This window comes from Carassius gibelio, chromosome A18 (assembly GCF_023724105.1).
Source record: "Carassius gibelio isolate Cgi1373 ecotype wild population from Czech Republic chromosome A18, carGib1.2-hapl.c, whole genome shotgun sequence".
NCBI classification, from domain to species: domain Eukaryota; kingdom Metazoa; phylum Chordata; class Actinopteri; order Cypriniformes; family Cyprinidae; genus Carassius; species Carassius gibelio.
In genome coordinates, this window is record NC_068388.1 from 6,992,148 (window position 1) to 7,009,851 (window position 17,704).

The following is a 17,704-nucleotide window of genomic DNA, read 5'->3' on the forward strand; positions in this document are numbered from 1 at the left end:
TCTTGAAGATGAGTGAGATCACAGCTTTAGCTCTCAAGGTGAAACAGGGATCACAAGCTGTTCAATCCGCAGGGTTCCTTGTGCTTAAAGTTCTGATCTTGCCATTTAGACTTGTGAGATGCGCAGACACAACAAAAAATTATTTTACCAAGCCTCCAAATGCTATGTTAGCAAGAGTACAAAGCTCTGCTCCACTTTTCTGTGTATTTTTGTCTCTCTGCTGATTGCATCAGTAGGGGAGAAATTGTTGAATGTTGTACTTGAGAAAAGCAAAGAGGCAGCTAAATTTTACTAGTCCTTTTTAAATGAAATGATGAGCATTTTGATCTTTTTTTTAGAGGGTTTTGAAAAATCTAAGACATTTTGAATGAAAGATTTCTTCTGTTATTCTGCCGTTTATGGGAGTGAAATTTGTTGCAAAACAACATTTTTTTATTTTTATTTATTTACTTTTTTTGATGTTGCTGAATGACTAATAAAGCCATGAAGAGGCTGTCTTTCCAATTTGCACTACACAATTTTAACTCTCCTAAAGAAAATAATATCCCATTTATGGATAAATATACATATTTATCACGCAGTAAAAATCCAAAACAAGGACTGGTGGGAGGTTGTCCTGCTCCACTTCACAGTTGCAGAGTGAATGGGGAGTTTTATAATGATTGGACATGCATTTATACAACACTTTATTAAAAAGGAAGAGGCACTTCTTCTGCGCGTCATACATTATTACGCTATTTCTAAGTCATTCTAAGCAATCTAAGCAATCCGATCGAGTGTTTACATGCAATCTCAATCGTATTCGAAAAGGAATAAACCACCCCTTCAATCCGATCGAGCTCAGTAAGATCTCAGTAAGGTGTTTACATTAAGGCTTTTAATTCTGATTGAGCTGTCAATCTGATTACAAACTGATTATTTGGTTGCATGTAAACACCAGAGTAAATTAAACTTTGTTTCTATGGCATCTGTCGTCAGGGAGACCTGGCAAGCTCTTACTTTGATGTGTTCCTAATTTGTATAGAAGTCCAAGTTTGTTGCATAAACTTCTAAGAGCTGTTATGTGTGGGTAGACGAATTTGGGGCTTTGGATGGGAGGATGTTATTGTGGGGGTTCAAGAGCTCTGCAGTTAATAATGACCTTCCAAATCAAATCTGATGTCATTCTGTATCACTGATACATGCACAACTACATCACCTTTGTGAGGAAAAGAAAAGGTCCTTAAAGGGCACAATATCCTCTCAACCCAATACACAGCAGCATTCATGATTGATGATACCGGAGTTTTGCAACAGTTACATGCTCCTCGTAAACAATCTAGTGTGAATTCATGTAATTACATTAAAGTAATCAATTTAGCCTTGGAGTTGATTTGGGAAAAATGTCCCAATTATCCTAAATTGACCCTAAATTTTGTAGTGTCAGCGTTTGTCTTTTTCTTCCTTTCTTTCGTTCTTTAACATTATATATATATATATATATATATATATATATATATATATATATATATATATATATATATATATATATGCGCTAATATTGAACAGTTTTTGTGTCACAGAATGTAGTTTTAAGTGTATTTTAGGTGTATTTTAGAATAAACTTGAGACTTCAAATATAAATGGTTTGTTGATGAAGATAATGTCCATTAGAAAATTTGCTTCAACGCTTTCAGAGACATGATTTCCATGGCGACAGCGGTCGTTCAGCACTCATGAACCTGCTGAGAGCAGCCTCACCTCAGCCAGATCTTCTGGAATTTGACGCTGACTCTGATGCCTCTATAGTGGTTAAACATGAAATATAATTTGTTTGGGTAAATCTGATGGGCAGTCTTTTGTCTAATTTAATCCATTGTTTGTTCCAGAGCAAATAGTATCGGCTGAAGGCCAAATCTAAGCATGTTATATTTTATGTAACTTTAATGCTGTATTAGAGAATGGCTTTTATGATGGCTGTTGTTTTAATTTATTATTCAATAAATAATATTATATACATTAGTATTTAGTAGTATTTAGTATTGGGAATATATATATTTTTCTCTCAACTGGAGTTGTGTGGACCTCATGACTTACCGTAGGCTGTAAACCACAGTGGAAGATGACTTTCATGTAAAACACAATAATTTCTCCTTTGAGAGCCACAATAAAGTCAATAGCTCAACAGGAATGGAGAGAAATGTGGAGAGATAACGGTTTACTTCAGCCTTGTGGTTCTTTTATGTTGACGCCTGAGTCCATTTTGCATGCATCAAGTACACATCCTTAATACATGTACAAACTGTCTGTACTTATAAGTAGTGCAAGATGAAATACAACAGTTTCTTGTTCTCCATAGGAATTCAACTAGAAAATAACATTTCATTTAAATTCTGCATGTGCATTGCTTTCAGAGGAAACAGTCTACATCAAGCATCGTATTTGAGGGACAAATCCGAGACCTTATGACAGTGGAAGCAATAAGATTTAAAGCTAAGCTTCAGAGGCAATAACTGCAACACTACTTCGTCTTAGGCTCCCCAGGTCTCCTCTGAAAATGCTCTAATCACACAAGACCAGCAGTTTAAAGCAATAGTTCACCTAAAAACATTTTGTAATCATTTGCCCACCCATATGACCTTTATCTTTAGCGAAACACAGCAGATGTGTTTAGAGCATGTTTTATATGCAAAAACAAAAAATAGCCAGTAAAGCTCCAGAAGGACAAAGCTTAAAATTAAGGTGATATTACTTTGGTCAATTCAAGTCATATTGTACAGGTGCATCTCAATAAATTAGAATGTCATGGAAAAGTTCATTTATGTCAGTAATTCAACACAAAATGTGAAACTTGTGTATTAAATTCAATGCGCATAGACTGAAGTAGTTTAAGTCTTGGGTTCTTTTAATTGTGATGGTTTTGGCTCACATTTAACAAAAACCCAACAATTCACTATCTCAAAAAATTAGAATATGGTGTCAAGCCAATCAACTAATCAACTCTAAACACCTGCAAATGTTTCCTGAGCCTTAAAACTGGTCTCTCAGTTTGGTTCTCTAGGTTACACAATCATGGGGAAGACTGCTGATCAGACAGTTGTCCAGAAGACAATCATTAACACCCTTCACAAGGAAGGCAAGCCACAAACATTCATTGCCAAAGAAGCTGGCTGTTCACAGAGTGCTGTATCCAAGCATGTTAACAGAAAGTTGAGTGGAAGTATTGAGGAAAAGATGCTCAACCAACCGAGAGAACCTCAGCCTTATGAGGATTGTAAATCAAAATCGATTCAAGAATTTGAGTGAACTTCACAAGGAATGCACTGAGGCTGGGGTCAAGGCATCAAGAGCCACCACACACAAACATGTCAAGGAATTTGCTCAAACACAGACAACGTCAGAGGCATCTTAACTGAGCTAAGGAGAAGAAGAACTGGAATTTTGCCCAATGGTCCAAAGTCCTCTTTTCAGATGAGAGCAAGTTTTGTATTTCATTTGCAAACCAAGGTCTGAAGGAAGGTGGAGAAGCTCATAGCCCAAGTTGCTTTAAAGTCCAGTGTTACGTTTCCACAGTCTGTGATGATTTGGGGTGCAATGTCATCTGCTGGTGTTAGTCCATTGTGTTTTTTAGAAACCAAAGTCACTGCAACCGTTTACCAAGAAATTTTGGAGCACTTCATGTTTCCTTCTGCTGACCAGCTTTTTGAAGATGCTGATTTCATTTCCAGCAGGATTTGGCACCTGCCCACACTGCCAAAAGCACCAAAAGTTGGTTAAATGACCATGGTGTTGGTGTGCTTGACTGGCCAGCAAACTCACCAAACCTGAACCCCATAGAGAATCTACGGGTATTGTCAAGAGAAAAATGGCAAACAAGAGAGCAAACAATACAGATGAGCTGAATGCCACTGTCAAAGAAACCTGGGTTTCCATACCACCTCAGCAGTGCCAGTAATTAAAGCAAAAGGAGCCCCTACCAAGTATCGAGTACATGTAAAGTAAAGAACATACTTACCAGAAGGCCAACAATTAACTAAAAATGATTTTTTATTGGTGTTATGAAGTATTCTAATTTGTTGAGATAGTGAATTGGTGGGTTTTTGTTAAACGTGAGCCAAAATCATCACAATTAAAATAACCAAAGACTTAAACTACTTCAGTCTGTGTGCAATGAATTTATTTAAAGGGGGGGTGAAATGCTCGTTTTCACTCAATATCCTGTTAATCTTGAGTACCTATAGAGTAGTACTGCATCCTTCATAACTCCAAAAAGTCTTTATTTTTATTATATTTATAAGAAAAAATAGTCTGTACCGATTTTTCCCGGAAAAACACAAGCGCCTAGAGGCGTGACGTGTGGGCGGAGCTAAAGAATCACGAGCTCCAGTAGGCTTTTGCTTTGATAGCGTTTGGAAGCTGTGACACAGATCCAGAGGCTGAAATTTAACAAGAGCAGCATCAGCAAAGGCGTCTCTATGTGGTATGTACTGAAACCTTATATATTTGCTTAGCGGTTTTGGAAAATGACTAAGTTCCACTTTATGTCGTCTTTTTTTTTTTTTTTTGTGGAAAGTGCAGTTTGATGACAACATCGCATGTTGTTTACTTGATGTGCTTACGCGCTAATAGCTAAGTTAACAACACTGAGATATTTTATGCAGTTTTACTCACCGCATGCGGTTCCAACACACGATCGTGACCCTTTTTCGTTGGGACTGCATTATCCTTAAGAAATAAACGATGTGCAATCCGAAATGCAGGGAACAAACAAAAACACTTGCACAACTCCGTTGATGCTCTGTAAAAATAAACTCCATCCACTGGTCCCTTAATGCTGTTTTCTCTTTTGGTAATCTGTGCAGGGTTGTCTTGCCCTGGCAACCAAAAACACACTTCTTTTGTGACTTTTCGCTACGCTCTCGCTCTGATCAGGCTGTGCTCGGCCTCTCAGTGCTCTGCTATACGGGAGCGCGCTCTCTTCCGGCAGAAGTTCCTTAGGACCCATATAAGGAAATTCCGCTCCGTCTAACGTCACACAGAGCCATACTCAAAAAAAACTTTCCGAAACTTGTGACAAACCGGAAGAGGTTTTTTTGGAACAAAAATACTCCTTCAAACGTACAACTTAATTTTTGAAACTTTGTCCATGTTTAGCATGGGAATCCAACTCTTTTACAGTCTAAAAAACTCAGTATGCATGAAATAGCATTTCACCCCCCCCCCCCCCCTTTAATACACAAGAATTACTGAAATAAATGAACTCACAACATTCTAATTTATTGAGATGCACCTGTATATTCCATGTATTCAAAGTATAAATCCTGTTTAATCGATCTGTGCGAGGGACAGACCTACACTACTTTTCATAGTTAAATGTGTTGAATTGTTCAAAATTGATAATAAAGACTTTTCATTGTTGTAAAAAACATCTATTTAAAATAAAATATTGTTCTTTTGAACTTTCCAATTATCAAAGTGTTTAATTAAGAGATTGCGTTAATTGACGGCAGATTTTTTGCATGTTGTTCGCCAAGCTTCCTGTTGGCTCTCCGAAATTAAACACACATTTCAGTTCATCCCACGCCTTCATGTTAATGAGTTTTCCACCCTTTTTTTCTCATAAAAGAAATGTCTCACATAATTTCTAGCTTGCAGGTAGAATGCAATCTTTGATGTAAGTTGGACTGCACTCGTTGTGAGATATGAAAATGTTACTGAATGCTGGGCGTCGGATCTCTGAGGAACCATAATGGTTTCTCAATTACTGACCTGAGGCATTCGTCGCCTGGTGTGCACTTAGAGGATGCTACTGAGATAAACACAACATAATTTTTGCTGCCTTTGCACGTGTAACACCCTTAATCAAATTCCTCCTCTCAATGTCCTTTTTTTTCTTTCTTTTTTTCAGATCTCACTTAGCACCACCTGCCTTAAACTCTGTTCATCAACACCTTCCCTTTTCTCTCTTTTCTTCCACAAGAGTCTTTTTATCTTTTTATCTGTTTCTTAGTGTTTCCCACCCTTTCTGTTTCTGTCTCTTTCCTCATATCATTGGTCTATTGATTGCTTTGAGTATGTTTTTAACAAACATGCTAATAGGTTTTCTGTTACATTTGCAGTCTGGTGAAATAGATGGACCGTCCCTGATAATTAATAGTCATGTCTGGTGAAAGGATCTACTTCTTTTGAATTGATTCAGACCAGAGAAGAAAGGTTTTGTGTGTTTTTCTTATTAATGAAAATACATTGCACACAGCGCATGTTCAGTTAAATAAAAAGCCATTTTAAATGTCAAAATGTTGCATAAGTTTGCCCCCAAGAAATCCATTCAGCTAAACTATTTTGTATCTCTTGCTTTAGGTTTGAGTGGCATTTTCCTAAATGCAAATGTTTGGGTCTTGCAATGTCAAATTCAAAACTGTTTCTATTGTTTTCGGCTGTCCTTTTGGCTGGCTGCCGCCCATCAAAGCAGAAGATACCGCAGGGATGTCAGATCTGTGGCCTTAATGATGTTTAGCTCGCTAGCAGATGTTGCGTTGAAAGGCCCGTCAGATTTGCACCATCAGCTACTGTCTCTTTGTATAGCTTGAGCCGAGTGGAGATGCTGAACACTCACACATGCACATACTGTATGACACGTCTTCCTGTATCTGCTGCCACTCAAATTGGCCTGGTCACATTACTGCAACGCTTCTCATCTTGTTTCGGAAGTATTGTGTGTATATGTATTTTAACCCAGGCTCATTGTAAAAATGTGCCTCTACCAAAGTTTTTGCAAAACCATACATAGTACCTATACACTACAGTTTCCAGTCAAAATGAACACTAGAGACCGTAAAACACCAACTTTCATTACATTTCACACAAATTATGATTATAGGGGCAGGTTATCAATGCATTAGGACTAAATTTTCCATGGTTCCACACTAAATACTATTTTATGACCTCAAAAAAAAAACTTAAAAAAACTAATACATTTTAAAAAAAACTATAAACTTGTTCTTCAAATCAAAGATGTTGTCCCAGGAACATGTCTCACTTGGTAAAATCAGGTTCTGCGGCATGGCTGGTGCCTATGTATTCACTGACCATCACCATGTGGGGATTGTATGCTTTTCCACTGAATTTTAATGCTTGAAATGTCAGCAGTCTAATACACAGCAAGAGATCTTATGTGGATGTTGCAAACAAAGATTTAATTGCAGTTGAAGTATATTATTATCATAATATTTCCTCAAGAGTGATAAAGAGTGACTTTAATCCGCAGCGGTTTGTGATTTAATCTGTCTGTTGATACAGACCAGAATGATTCATTCGTTTTTGAGACTAAAGACAAATTCTGCCACATCCCTTAGTAGATTAATGGAGTTGTTGCTGAGCAAGAAGACTAATTATTTTGGTACTTTAAAAATTAAGTGTACCATAGATCATGAACATATTTAATTAATTAAGAAAGTTGTTTTGTTTTTTGTTTTTTAACACTCTACTGTCACAGTCATTGTTTCCACTTTGGATGGTCCATTATTTAAAAAATATTCTAAATATGCTCTTTTTTATGCTGGGGAATTTATGAAAAAAACAAACAAACAAACAAACAAACAAACAAAAAAAACACTACTTTTCAAAAGATATATATATTTGAAATAATTATCTTATACCTACCAAGTATAAGGCTGTTTATTTGATCAAACGCTTAATAATTATTACTTCATAATAATTTTAAACATTTTGAAAACAGCTGCTTAGTATTTCTTTGGAAACCATGTTACATTTTCAAGATATTTTGAAGAACAGCATTTATTTGAAATATAAATATTTTGTAACATGTAAATATCTTTACTGTCATTTTTGATTAGTTTAACCCGTCACTGATAAATAAGATTAATAATAATAATAATAATAATAATAATAATAATAATAATAATAATAATAATAAATCTTACTGACTAAATTTTGAACTGTGCAGAGCATTAAGTTACTTGACATAAGGATAATATGTATGCATTAAAACATGCAGTCATTTTAAGAGGTCACACCAGTGTTAATAGCCATGTTTAAAAGAAAATATATAATTTCTTCTGTCTTTACTTGCTAAGGGTGATCCATATGTTGTCTGACGCTAAAACTACACCACTGCAAATTACCTTTCTTCAGAATCAGTTTTAGATTCAGGTGAAACAGCTTTCCAGCCAGTCCTCAGAGAAATTCTGAGGTGTGCTGAGACGTCACCTTAAACCTCACTGGGCCATAAGAGGTTGATGCAGACAGCTCCTTGAGTCCTGGGACCTGAACTACATCTGAGCTCTTTAGGCCACACAGACAGCACATTTTATAGAACATGCCCCAGAGGAAACAGTTCATTGCTGGGGTCTCAACCAACAGGAAGTAACTGAGACAGCCAGGTTCTGACCCTGAACTGTCAAGCTTTCTGTAAACAGTTTCGGAGGATGATGCATCGGGTAAAGATCTGGGATTTCTTTTACTTTGTTCTGTCTTGTTTTACATGCCTCTAATGCAAGGATCTTGGGTTTGAAAGCAATTCAGTGTTGACAGGCCCAGTTATTCTCTGCGGTTCTGTCCTAAAGCGGCGAGGTTCTAAAAGTCTCTTACATGTTAATGACCATGGTATCATGGATTTATGAAGTGTTCATATTCAGAAAGCAAGATTTTTGTTTGTATGGTCCAAGCTCGTTTTATCCAAAGAATCGGTCTTTAGACTTTCGACAGCCGTGATGTTGACAGAGATTATTATTTATTTTCCTTTGAGTTTTTTTGGACTCTGTGGGGAAAGACTTTGACTTTTAAATTCACAAAGGGAAACGGAGAACTTTTTATTTTTTTCTGTGAAAAAGAATATCCCCAGGCACTTTTCAGCCAGGGGCATAGTGGATTCTGCGAAAGAATAATTTCAGCTGTGTCTTTGCATGCTGTGGTCTATTTGTTATAGTCTCCAGTCTGTGTTCAATGAGTCCTCCATGTGTGCTTGTGTTAGCATGCATGAGGCTGTCAGTGTAGAGTGTTACCTCTCGGCTGATTGTGTGAGTGTTTGTCAGAAAGGTGTCATAAGGCTGCTGCCTACTGTCAGGTAGCAGAAGAACGTGTGTCACCCCCAGCTGATGAGTTGTCAGAGACCATCCACCATTACAGCTCCTAGTGGAAGCGGTGGCTCAGTAGAAAGAAGGAAACAAGAAAATCATCCTTAAAGGTACTGTCCACCCAAAAACGTAAAATTTGTCCTCATTTACTCACCCTCATGTCATTCCACACCTAAATGTATTACTTTCTTCTGCTGAACACCAAATAAGATATTTCTAAGAATGTTGATAACCAGTTTCGACTCTGACATCCTTTGTATTTTTTGTCCACACAATGGAAGTCAAGGCAAAATATACGACCAATATTCAAATATCGTATTTTATGTTCCACAGAGAAAAAAAAAAGAAAAAAAAAGGAAGTCATACAGATTTGAAACAACGTTTTTGGTGGATTAGCAAAAAAAAAAAGTAGATATTTTTGTCAGGTGACTATATTTAGAAAGTGTCTGTCACATTCATCTGCCTTTGACTGAGTGATGATGTACATGAGAAACAATGTGAATTATTATTATTATTATTATTTTTAAAGTAAATAGTCCACATATCACGTAATTGTTATTATTATTATTATTATTAGTAGTAGTAGTAGTAATATTAATATTAATATTAATATTAATATTAATATTATTTATTCTTCTTTATGTCTAAGTTAATCTACATATCCAGGTTTAAAAACACAGGTTTTGATTCATATAATAGTCAATTATTTTGTTAAAGATTATCCGTTAATATATTTTTATTTGGTAATGGATAACTTTTTATATATATATATATATATATATATATATATATATATATATATATATATATATATATATGTATATGTATATGTGTGTGTGTGCGTAAAATTGAATGCAATTTAAGATTTCATAATTTATTCAATGAAATACTATAATGAAAAAAAAAAGAAGTTTAATTCCATTTAAATATTCTGAATGTTAAAATGAAATGTATTATAAAAATGTGAGAAATAACACTTTGGAATTGGCTTGCTGGCTTGCTTAATTCATTAATTAATTCACTCACTCACTCACTCACTCACTCACTCACTCACTCACTCACTCACTCACTCACTCATTCTTCATATGTTGTTATGTTATAAATGCTATCTTGTCATGTCAGTCCATAGCAGACATCCTGAAATGCAATTTAATTTGTTTAAAGTCTAGAGGACAGTTTAAATAAACCATGGCACAGTTTACTCAGCTCTTCCTTGCCTATATTGAATTGGATTGCATTTGGATGTTTAGGTTTATATTAAGTCAGGCAAATATTAAAACTGAATGATAGAATCTGAGCTGCTGCTTGGTGATTCCTTGAACATTAATTTTGCCCCACTGAGAACTGCTGTTCTGCATTACAGTTTGATGAGCACAGCCATAGTAAGACACACATTATGTTTTAGCCACAGTGATGTGCGCATTAAACTGTACATATGCTGTGCACTGCCAGGATCCAAACGGATTCCTGCTGCTTTACATATACACTGTGAAACAGTTAGCTAATGCAACAAGCCCCCACAGAGGTGTTAATTAGTTTTTTTTTTTTTATCCGAACATGACTGTAAACATACTCTTGCACTCCCACTCAGATATACAAGCATAGACACAAACACATTTATTATCTAAATGAACACAATTTAATTTGATGTTATTCATTCCAATCCATTTCCATTGCGTGTACACATACTGGTCCACCACACTGGCATTGTTTGCATTACCGGAACATGTTATGTAGGGGTACTTGATAGAAAATTAATACACAATGTGTTGCTAATAGGAAGGGGTGACATTCTGCAACCTAATCAGCTTCCATCATTGTTCCTGTGACTGACGTCCTGAACTAATAAGGCCAATCAGTAACAGAAAATGTTTTTTTTTTTTTTTTTTTTTTTTTATGGTAGGAAATTCCATGCTATTTTCTCAAAATATGCATTATATTATATTATATTATATTATATTATATTATATTATATTATATTATATTATATTATATTATATACCCCCCACTCTCTTACACACGCACACACACACAGCATGTGTTAATAAGTGCTACCTCTTGTTCTCTTCTTTCATAACAAAAATAAAGAAGCTGGCGACGAGGATGAGATGAAAGAACAATGTGTGGTTTACTATAGAACTTTCCACTGGGCACACAGATTAGTTTTCTGTGTTTACTTGCCATGTGCATTGTGGGATCTAATGTGAGGTACCAGAGCTCAGAGGCTAAAACAATAAAAACAGCAAGTTTAGGATTTGATTTTAAGACATTTTTGAAAGGCAATTTTTGTACTGTGTAGGATTGCCACATGACATCGAATGTAAAATCTCTGGTGTTTTATAACAAAAGGTTACATATCAGGGCATTATTATGCTGGATCTTGTTGAAATGAGATTTATTATTTCATTTTAACACACAATTTTTACCTCCTGAAGCATTTCAGCTTTAGTCCTGAGAAACTGTGTTTTGTCTAGGTTATATGTGTATCAGTCACAGTGGATGGTTTGGATCTCACAATAGAACGGCATAAGTGATTTGTGGGAATGATTATGGCTTGATGAGCACATGTTGTATGCATTTACTCATTTACATACAATACCAAAGTAATGAAAGTGCAGGTAGTCCACAGCCTTTTCCTGGTGCCCTAACATAGACCGTTTATGTAAATCATCCATAATGTTCTCAAAAAGTGGTTTTACTCACTTTGGTTTCCCTTTGGGATCTGACAAATGGTGCTTTAGAATGAATAAATTATAATTTCTGTAAATGGATGTTCTGCATTTATAGGAGCAGTTCATAGAAAATTCTCTCATTATGTCATGTCGTTCCAAACCAGCATGCTGTATAACACAAAAGGATATATATATATATATATATATATATATATATATATATATATATATATATATATATATATATATAATATTAAGAATCTTCACACACATCTTTAAAATACATCAAATCTATTGCATAACAACATTTAAAATTCAGCACGTTGTAACACAAAAAGTATAGCTCCCTTAAACCATCCCATATGACTTCTTTCTTGCACACAAACAAAGATTTTATATGGCTGGCAGAAATAATGACATACAGATTTTAAATGACATGAGGGTGAGCAAATATTGACTTAAATGTCATTTTGGGTGAACTGTTCCTTTAATCCAATATATTGAAGGGATATCATTCTTTATCGTTCTTTAATTTAATTTGTTCCATCTCCTTGACCGTAATAATGAAGTGTCAGCTGGGGACTACTAGATGAACAGTGAATGTGTAACCTACAAAATATCTCTATATGTAAGTGAGTAAATAGGTAAAGCTCTCCTTTCCTTAGGAGCAGCATTTTACAATACAACTAAGTTTTGAGTGTTTTTTTATTCAGCACCGTTTCTGCTATGGAACTAAACTTTGAGGGAATGAGTAAATTGTTGAATGCCCAGTGGTTCAGTTTTTTTTTTTCTTTCAATTTTTTATAAAATGGTGCTTACTCACCACGGTGTAATGAAACAATGGGAAAATCGAATAGCCGGACTATGCCTGTCGGCTTCTTTTAGAAAGACCCCCAAATTTTACTTGGGTGCCTTTAAGCGTGAACAGGCAAGCTGGGTCTTTCAGACCAAGAAGGCCACAAATTTCACCACAGTGCTCCATTCCACATTGTCCAGTCTATTTATCAAAATTTTTCCTCCAAAACAACTAGATTTTTTGAATTGCCTCACGAAATGAAGGGTAATAGCACTCTGTGCTTTTCTGTTGCTATGTAGCAGAGATGGACTATAAAAAAAACACTATTTAGAATGTTGTGGTTTTTGAAGTCTCACACCAATTTGTGCACCACAAAGTTTCAAACGTGTCCTTGATAGAGAGAATCTCCATCCGCACCTGAACAAAAAAAGTAATTTGGTAAGAGATTATCCTCATTATTTGACCACTTTAACCCTAGCCGAAGTCAAAAGATAGCGCTGTGATCCCTTGTCCAGCAGCTTCATTGTCTGTTTTCCCTGCGGACCTCTCGCCCTTCCTCTAGGTATCAAGTATGATAACTCGCTCAAACACACCTGCTCCATCATTATTTCATCCTGTCTCAATCTTTCTCCGTTTTTCCTATTATAAAGCCCATCACACAATGCGCTGGCTTCCCCAGTGTGAATGAGATCCTGAAGTCATATTGATTTCCCTGGATGTCTATAATAGAAGATGTGCCACGTGTGACACTGGCTATGTGTTAGCGCACTGTAGTCCTTACTTTTTTACTTCCTTCATGTTTAACTGAGAACAGAATATTCATATAAATTGTGCTGGTGTTGTTGGTGGTTATTTTATTTAAAAAAAAAAAAAAAAAGTCACATGCTATTTGTGTTTTAGCACATGAACAAATTATAAAACTGTTAAAAATGCAATTGTTCCTGCAAAATTAGCACTGAATGTGATTTGCTGTTCTCTGCTAGGTTGTCAGGGATCTGGCTTACTATTATTGGATTGCTTCACCACTGCAATTCACACAACTTAATCTGCACTTAAAAAGTCAAAAGTTTGCTATGAATAAACTTAAATACAGTTATGTTCCTGCATACTTCTCTATAGGGATTTTATTATTATTATTATTTATTTATTAAAAAAAAAAAATATGGCCTATACATTACACAAAATCCATTTATATATTTAAAAAAAATATATACACAATATATTTAATTAAGAAACTAAAATCGATTCAACAGTGATTTTCATTTAAGATGGAAATAGCAAATAAACACAGTTACACTGAAAGAATGTTTCTGTAGTGAAATAAATTTAATAGTGTGTTTCCATCCAAATAAGGAGATTTTTCGAATCCAAACTGAGTCTAAATGCGTTTGCTTAAATTATGGATGAACATTTTATTATGTGAAAAGACATGCACAAAATAATAATAATAATAATAATAATAATTTACATTTCTAGATATACATTAAATACAGAAGAATATAATGTATGGAAATCTTGCTTTATTCACAAATGTTATCATTATATAACATTTGGTCCACATAAATTCATGATTTGGATTAAAACATGAATTTAAAAGCACTATTTTAACATATTAAGTGCCTAATTAAACTGGATTGTATGCATTTATGAGATTACTTGTTTGAGATATAGTTTTTAAGCTGAAATAACTAAAGTAACACTGTTTAGTGAGTTCGTCTGAGATAGTTTGAGAGGGAACAAGAGAAACATATTGAAATTGAAGGGAAAATGGTCTGACTTTTGTGCATTTAAGCCCGAACTGTCATTATCAGGATAAATATGCCCTTTTAATGGCATGACACTTCGAGTTATTATGTAAAACATCTCCTCCACAAAAACTGAAGGTCCCAGCTTTTTCGCTAGTGCTTGATTTTAAGCAGCTGGGACCGTGTTGATGTGGAAGGCACCCTGTGGAGGAGCACACGGTTTTGGATGGTATACCACTGCCTTCAGATCTGGAGTGGGTCTGTGTGATTGGCACCCACCAGGCTTCAGCTGTTGTCAGAAGGCAGAGATGCCCACTAAAATGCCTTGATCTTCCAAACAACACATTCTTCTGCTATATCAGAGAGCAAAAGAATGAGAAGACTAGGACAGTGTGTGCAACAGATAAAGACAGCGCTGTAGGTATGTATGGGCAAATACGTGTGGAATATTTGTGTTGGCGATGCGTCAGCGATTCTCTTTGATGCGTCATTAAATAATTCACACATAGAGATTATGAAGAACTGATCACCCAAAGATTTTCCCCCTGATCACAGCCCAACCTCAAGGCGAGCTCGTTGACTTGCAAATCATTCTCAAATTGGGCTTAAAATCCTGTAGTGTGAACTTGGCTTTACAGTTTGCCTTTTTTTTTTTTTTTTTTTTTTTTTTTTTTTTTTTTTTTTACAAATAAATCCAGACTTGGTGAACATAAGAAACTCACACATCCCTTAGAAATCTCTATGCATGTATGGAAATATATATATATATATATATAATTTTTTAATATATTTGTATATATATTTTTTATATTTATATAGTGCAAATGGCAATGTCTGTGCTTTGCATCTTCTATTTGCCTGTTCATACTGTGCTTGAATTTTCAGCATGCCAATGAATGTTTTCAGCCTTAGTTAATGCAGAGTTAGACACAGGGCCTGATATCAAATTAACCGCTCAAGTCAGGCATTTTATGAGGCATTATTCGTTTTAGTGTTCCCCCTCTTGTTCAGTGTGACAAGATGGTGGAATTAAAAGGGAGAAAAAAGAGCCAAAAGAAAAAGTCCTCACTCTGACTAATCCCATAGTCCCAATTAGATGAACAGAGTTGATAATACAGTAATGGAGACCCACAGATTCAAGTCTAGCCATTTCAGGTCCTCCCATTAAACCTTCCAATGTAGTTAACATTGATTCCGGCTTGGCGCTGAGGAGAGTATGGACTTCATAAAGGAAGACAATAGCTCCTCAATTGGGCTCAGCTTTGACATAATTGCTTCATAATTGCTTAGCGGTGATTTGCATTCACTTTCTGGCCCTTCCCATCAGCCAATTAGATTCGCTTGTTGATTTATATGTGTGCTGATGGAAGCTGATGGCTTTTGTCATGGTTCATATTGATGAGCGCTAAATACCTCAAGGCTTTTTTGATCTTTATGAGGGTGCAGGAGGAGAAAAGGTTAATAGAGCTACAGGAACCAGATTGAACTGTGATTTAGAATCAAGCGGTCTTGTGGTGATTAGGTTGATTGTGCCTTTTTCACAAATACCTGTTCGGTTGTTAAATTTCTTGATTATGAATGTATTTTATACGCAAACAAAATGCGTTTTTCAAAATCCCTGTTTGGACAGGACTAGTATTCACTGACAAGTAAAAAAAAAAAAAAAAAAAAAAGAGTTAAATGTCTTAGAAAAGCAATAGTGCTAAAGTTGTTTTCTTTGGTGCACAGTGCTACAGTACTTCATTTTGGGAGGATTTACAGTCGACAATTTTACTGAGCTCTAAGGAAAATACATTAAAGGAACTTTATCTTTTTGAAGCAAATGTATTTTTTCCTGGTGTTTAGAGGTTTCTGAAGGAAAAATACAGGTGCATGCAATTATTATATATTATTATACTTTGATATGGAAAGTATGGAAAGTTCAAAGGAACATAATTAATCTGAAATAGAATGTCTTTGTAACATAAATGTTATACATTTCTCGTAATAAAACTTTCAGTGTTTTCTAACTTAATTTCAATGCAAAGTTGCCCTTCGTAAACTGCAGTATGAGTTTACTGGGTGCTTGTCTTTTTGTATTTTGAATGAGCGTGTGTGTGTGTGTGTAGCCATGCTCAGTGAACACTCAAATGTGTGTCAATTAGTGTTTTTGCGAACACAGAGATCGTATAACTTGGTGAAACCGAACAGGGAAGTAGAACCAGTCCCTCTGATAGTGGTGTCATGAGAGAGCCTGCTATGCACTTCAGCATGTGTAATTAATCATTAGAGGTGTACTGCTTAACCACCGCCTAATACGGTCTCTCTCCCCATGCAGATACTCACTCCTCCATTAATTACTTATAATTGCCTGTTGCTCATTTACTTTAAGATGCTAATATTCCTATTTGAGGGTGTCTGCATATTTCCCCCCCATTTATTTTTTTTTATTTGTCTGCCTTCTTTAGGCAGTACAGATTTATGCCGTACAGTGTGAGAGCTCTCGTAAAGGCTGATCGGAGGTTAACGTCAACGATGGAAGCCATTAACTTCAGGAGAGAGATATGACTTAGCCTCGTGTCACTGTCTGGTCACTGTGACTTTGAGAAGCTTTAGCTCAATTTGCGGCCCGCTTTTACAGTTAAACACATTCAGATGAGACGGAGGGAAAAATGAAATAGATGAACGGCATCACTTGAACTGAGATATCAGCCTCTCTCCGGATACTGTCGAGCCGCTGTTCATTCCGGAGGCCATGTCTGAGCTGATATATAAAGAATGGACTAGGATTACAGTTCATCTGCCTAGAACGGCATCCTTATTTTGGATGCAGTATAATATGGAACTGGGATGTGCTGGGGAATTTGTAACATAGAGGTAGACTTTTGCTCTTTTGTCATTTCTGCCCTAAAGCCCGATTCAAAGTGGGTCATCTTCACTTGCTTGACTCGCAGAGTTCGATCGATTACAGTTCCGTTCAGCAGTGCGGTTTAATGAGAAATTGCAAAACAAGATTAAACCTTAAGGATATAGTTGGCACCAAACCGAGTAGCACCTTGCCCATTTGTCTCCATTATAACTCATTGGTTTTTCAACTGTTTTTGGCAGGCACTACAGTGATGACCATGACGGCTTACGACGCAGACGATCCCAACACGGACAACGCTGTGTTGCGTTACATCATCATGAGACAGTTGCCGGATAAACCTTCACCCAATATGTTCTACATCGACCCGGAAAGAGGTGACATTGTCACCGTGATATCACCCCACCAGCTCGATAGAGAGGTACATGCTTTCTTTGAGTGCCTGTTTTTTATTCTTGAATGGATGTTAGATATGGAAAAAGTAATGGCACACTGTATGTTGTCTGTTAGATTTGTATGATGTTTTTAGACATTGGTGTACTTCAAACATCTTTAGCTTTAGGTTTGTGAAC

At 35.9% G+C, this 17,704-nt stretch overlaps 1 protein-coding gene across 1 annotated transcript in view; it reads left to right on the top strand.

The window, feature by feature from the left end:
• The window catches only part of LOC127933837 (cadherin-13-like), a 300,617-nt gene that overhangs the window by 199,763 nt on the left and 83,150 nt on the right, over positions 1-17,704 (top strand). Inside the window, exon 7 of the mRNA XM_052530852.1 lies at positions 17,375-17,553. Within this exon, the coding sequence (XP_052386812.1) occupies positions 17,375-17,553 (179 nt within the window). The remainder of the gene's footprint in view (positions 1-17,374; positions 17,554-17,704) is intronic.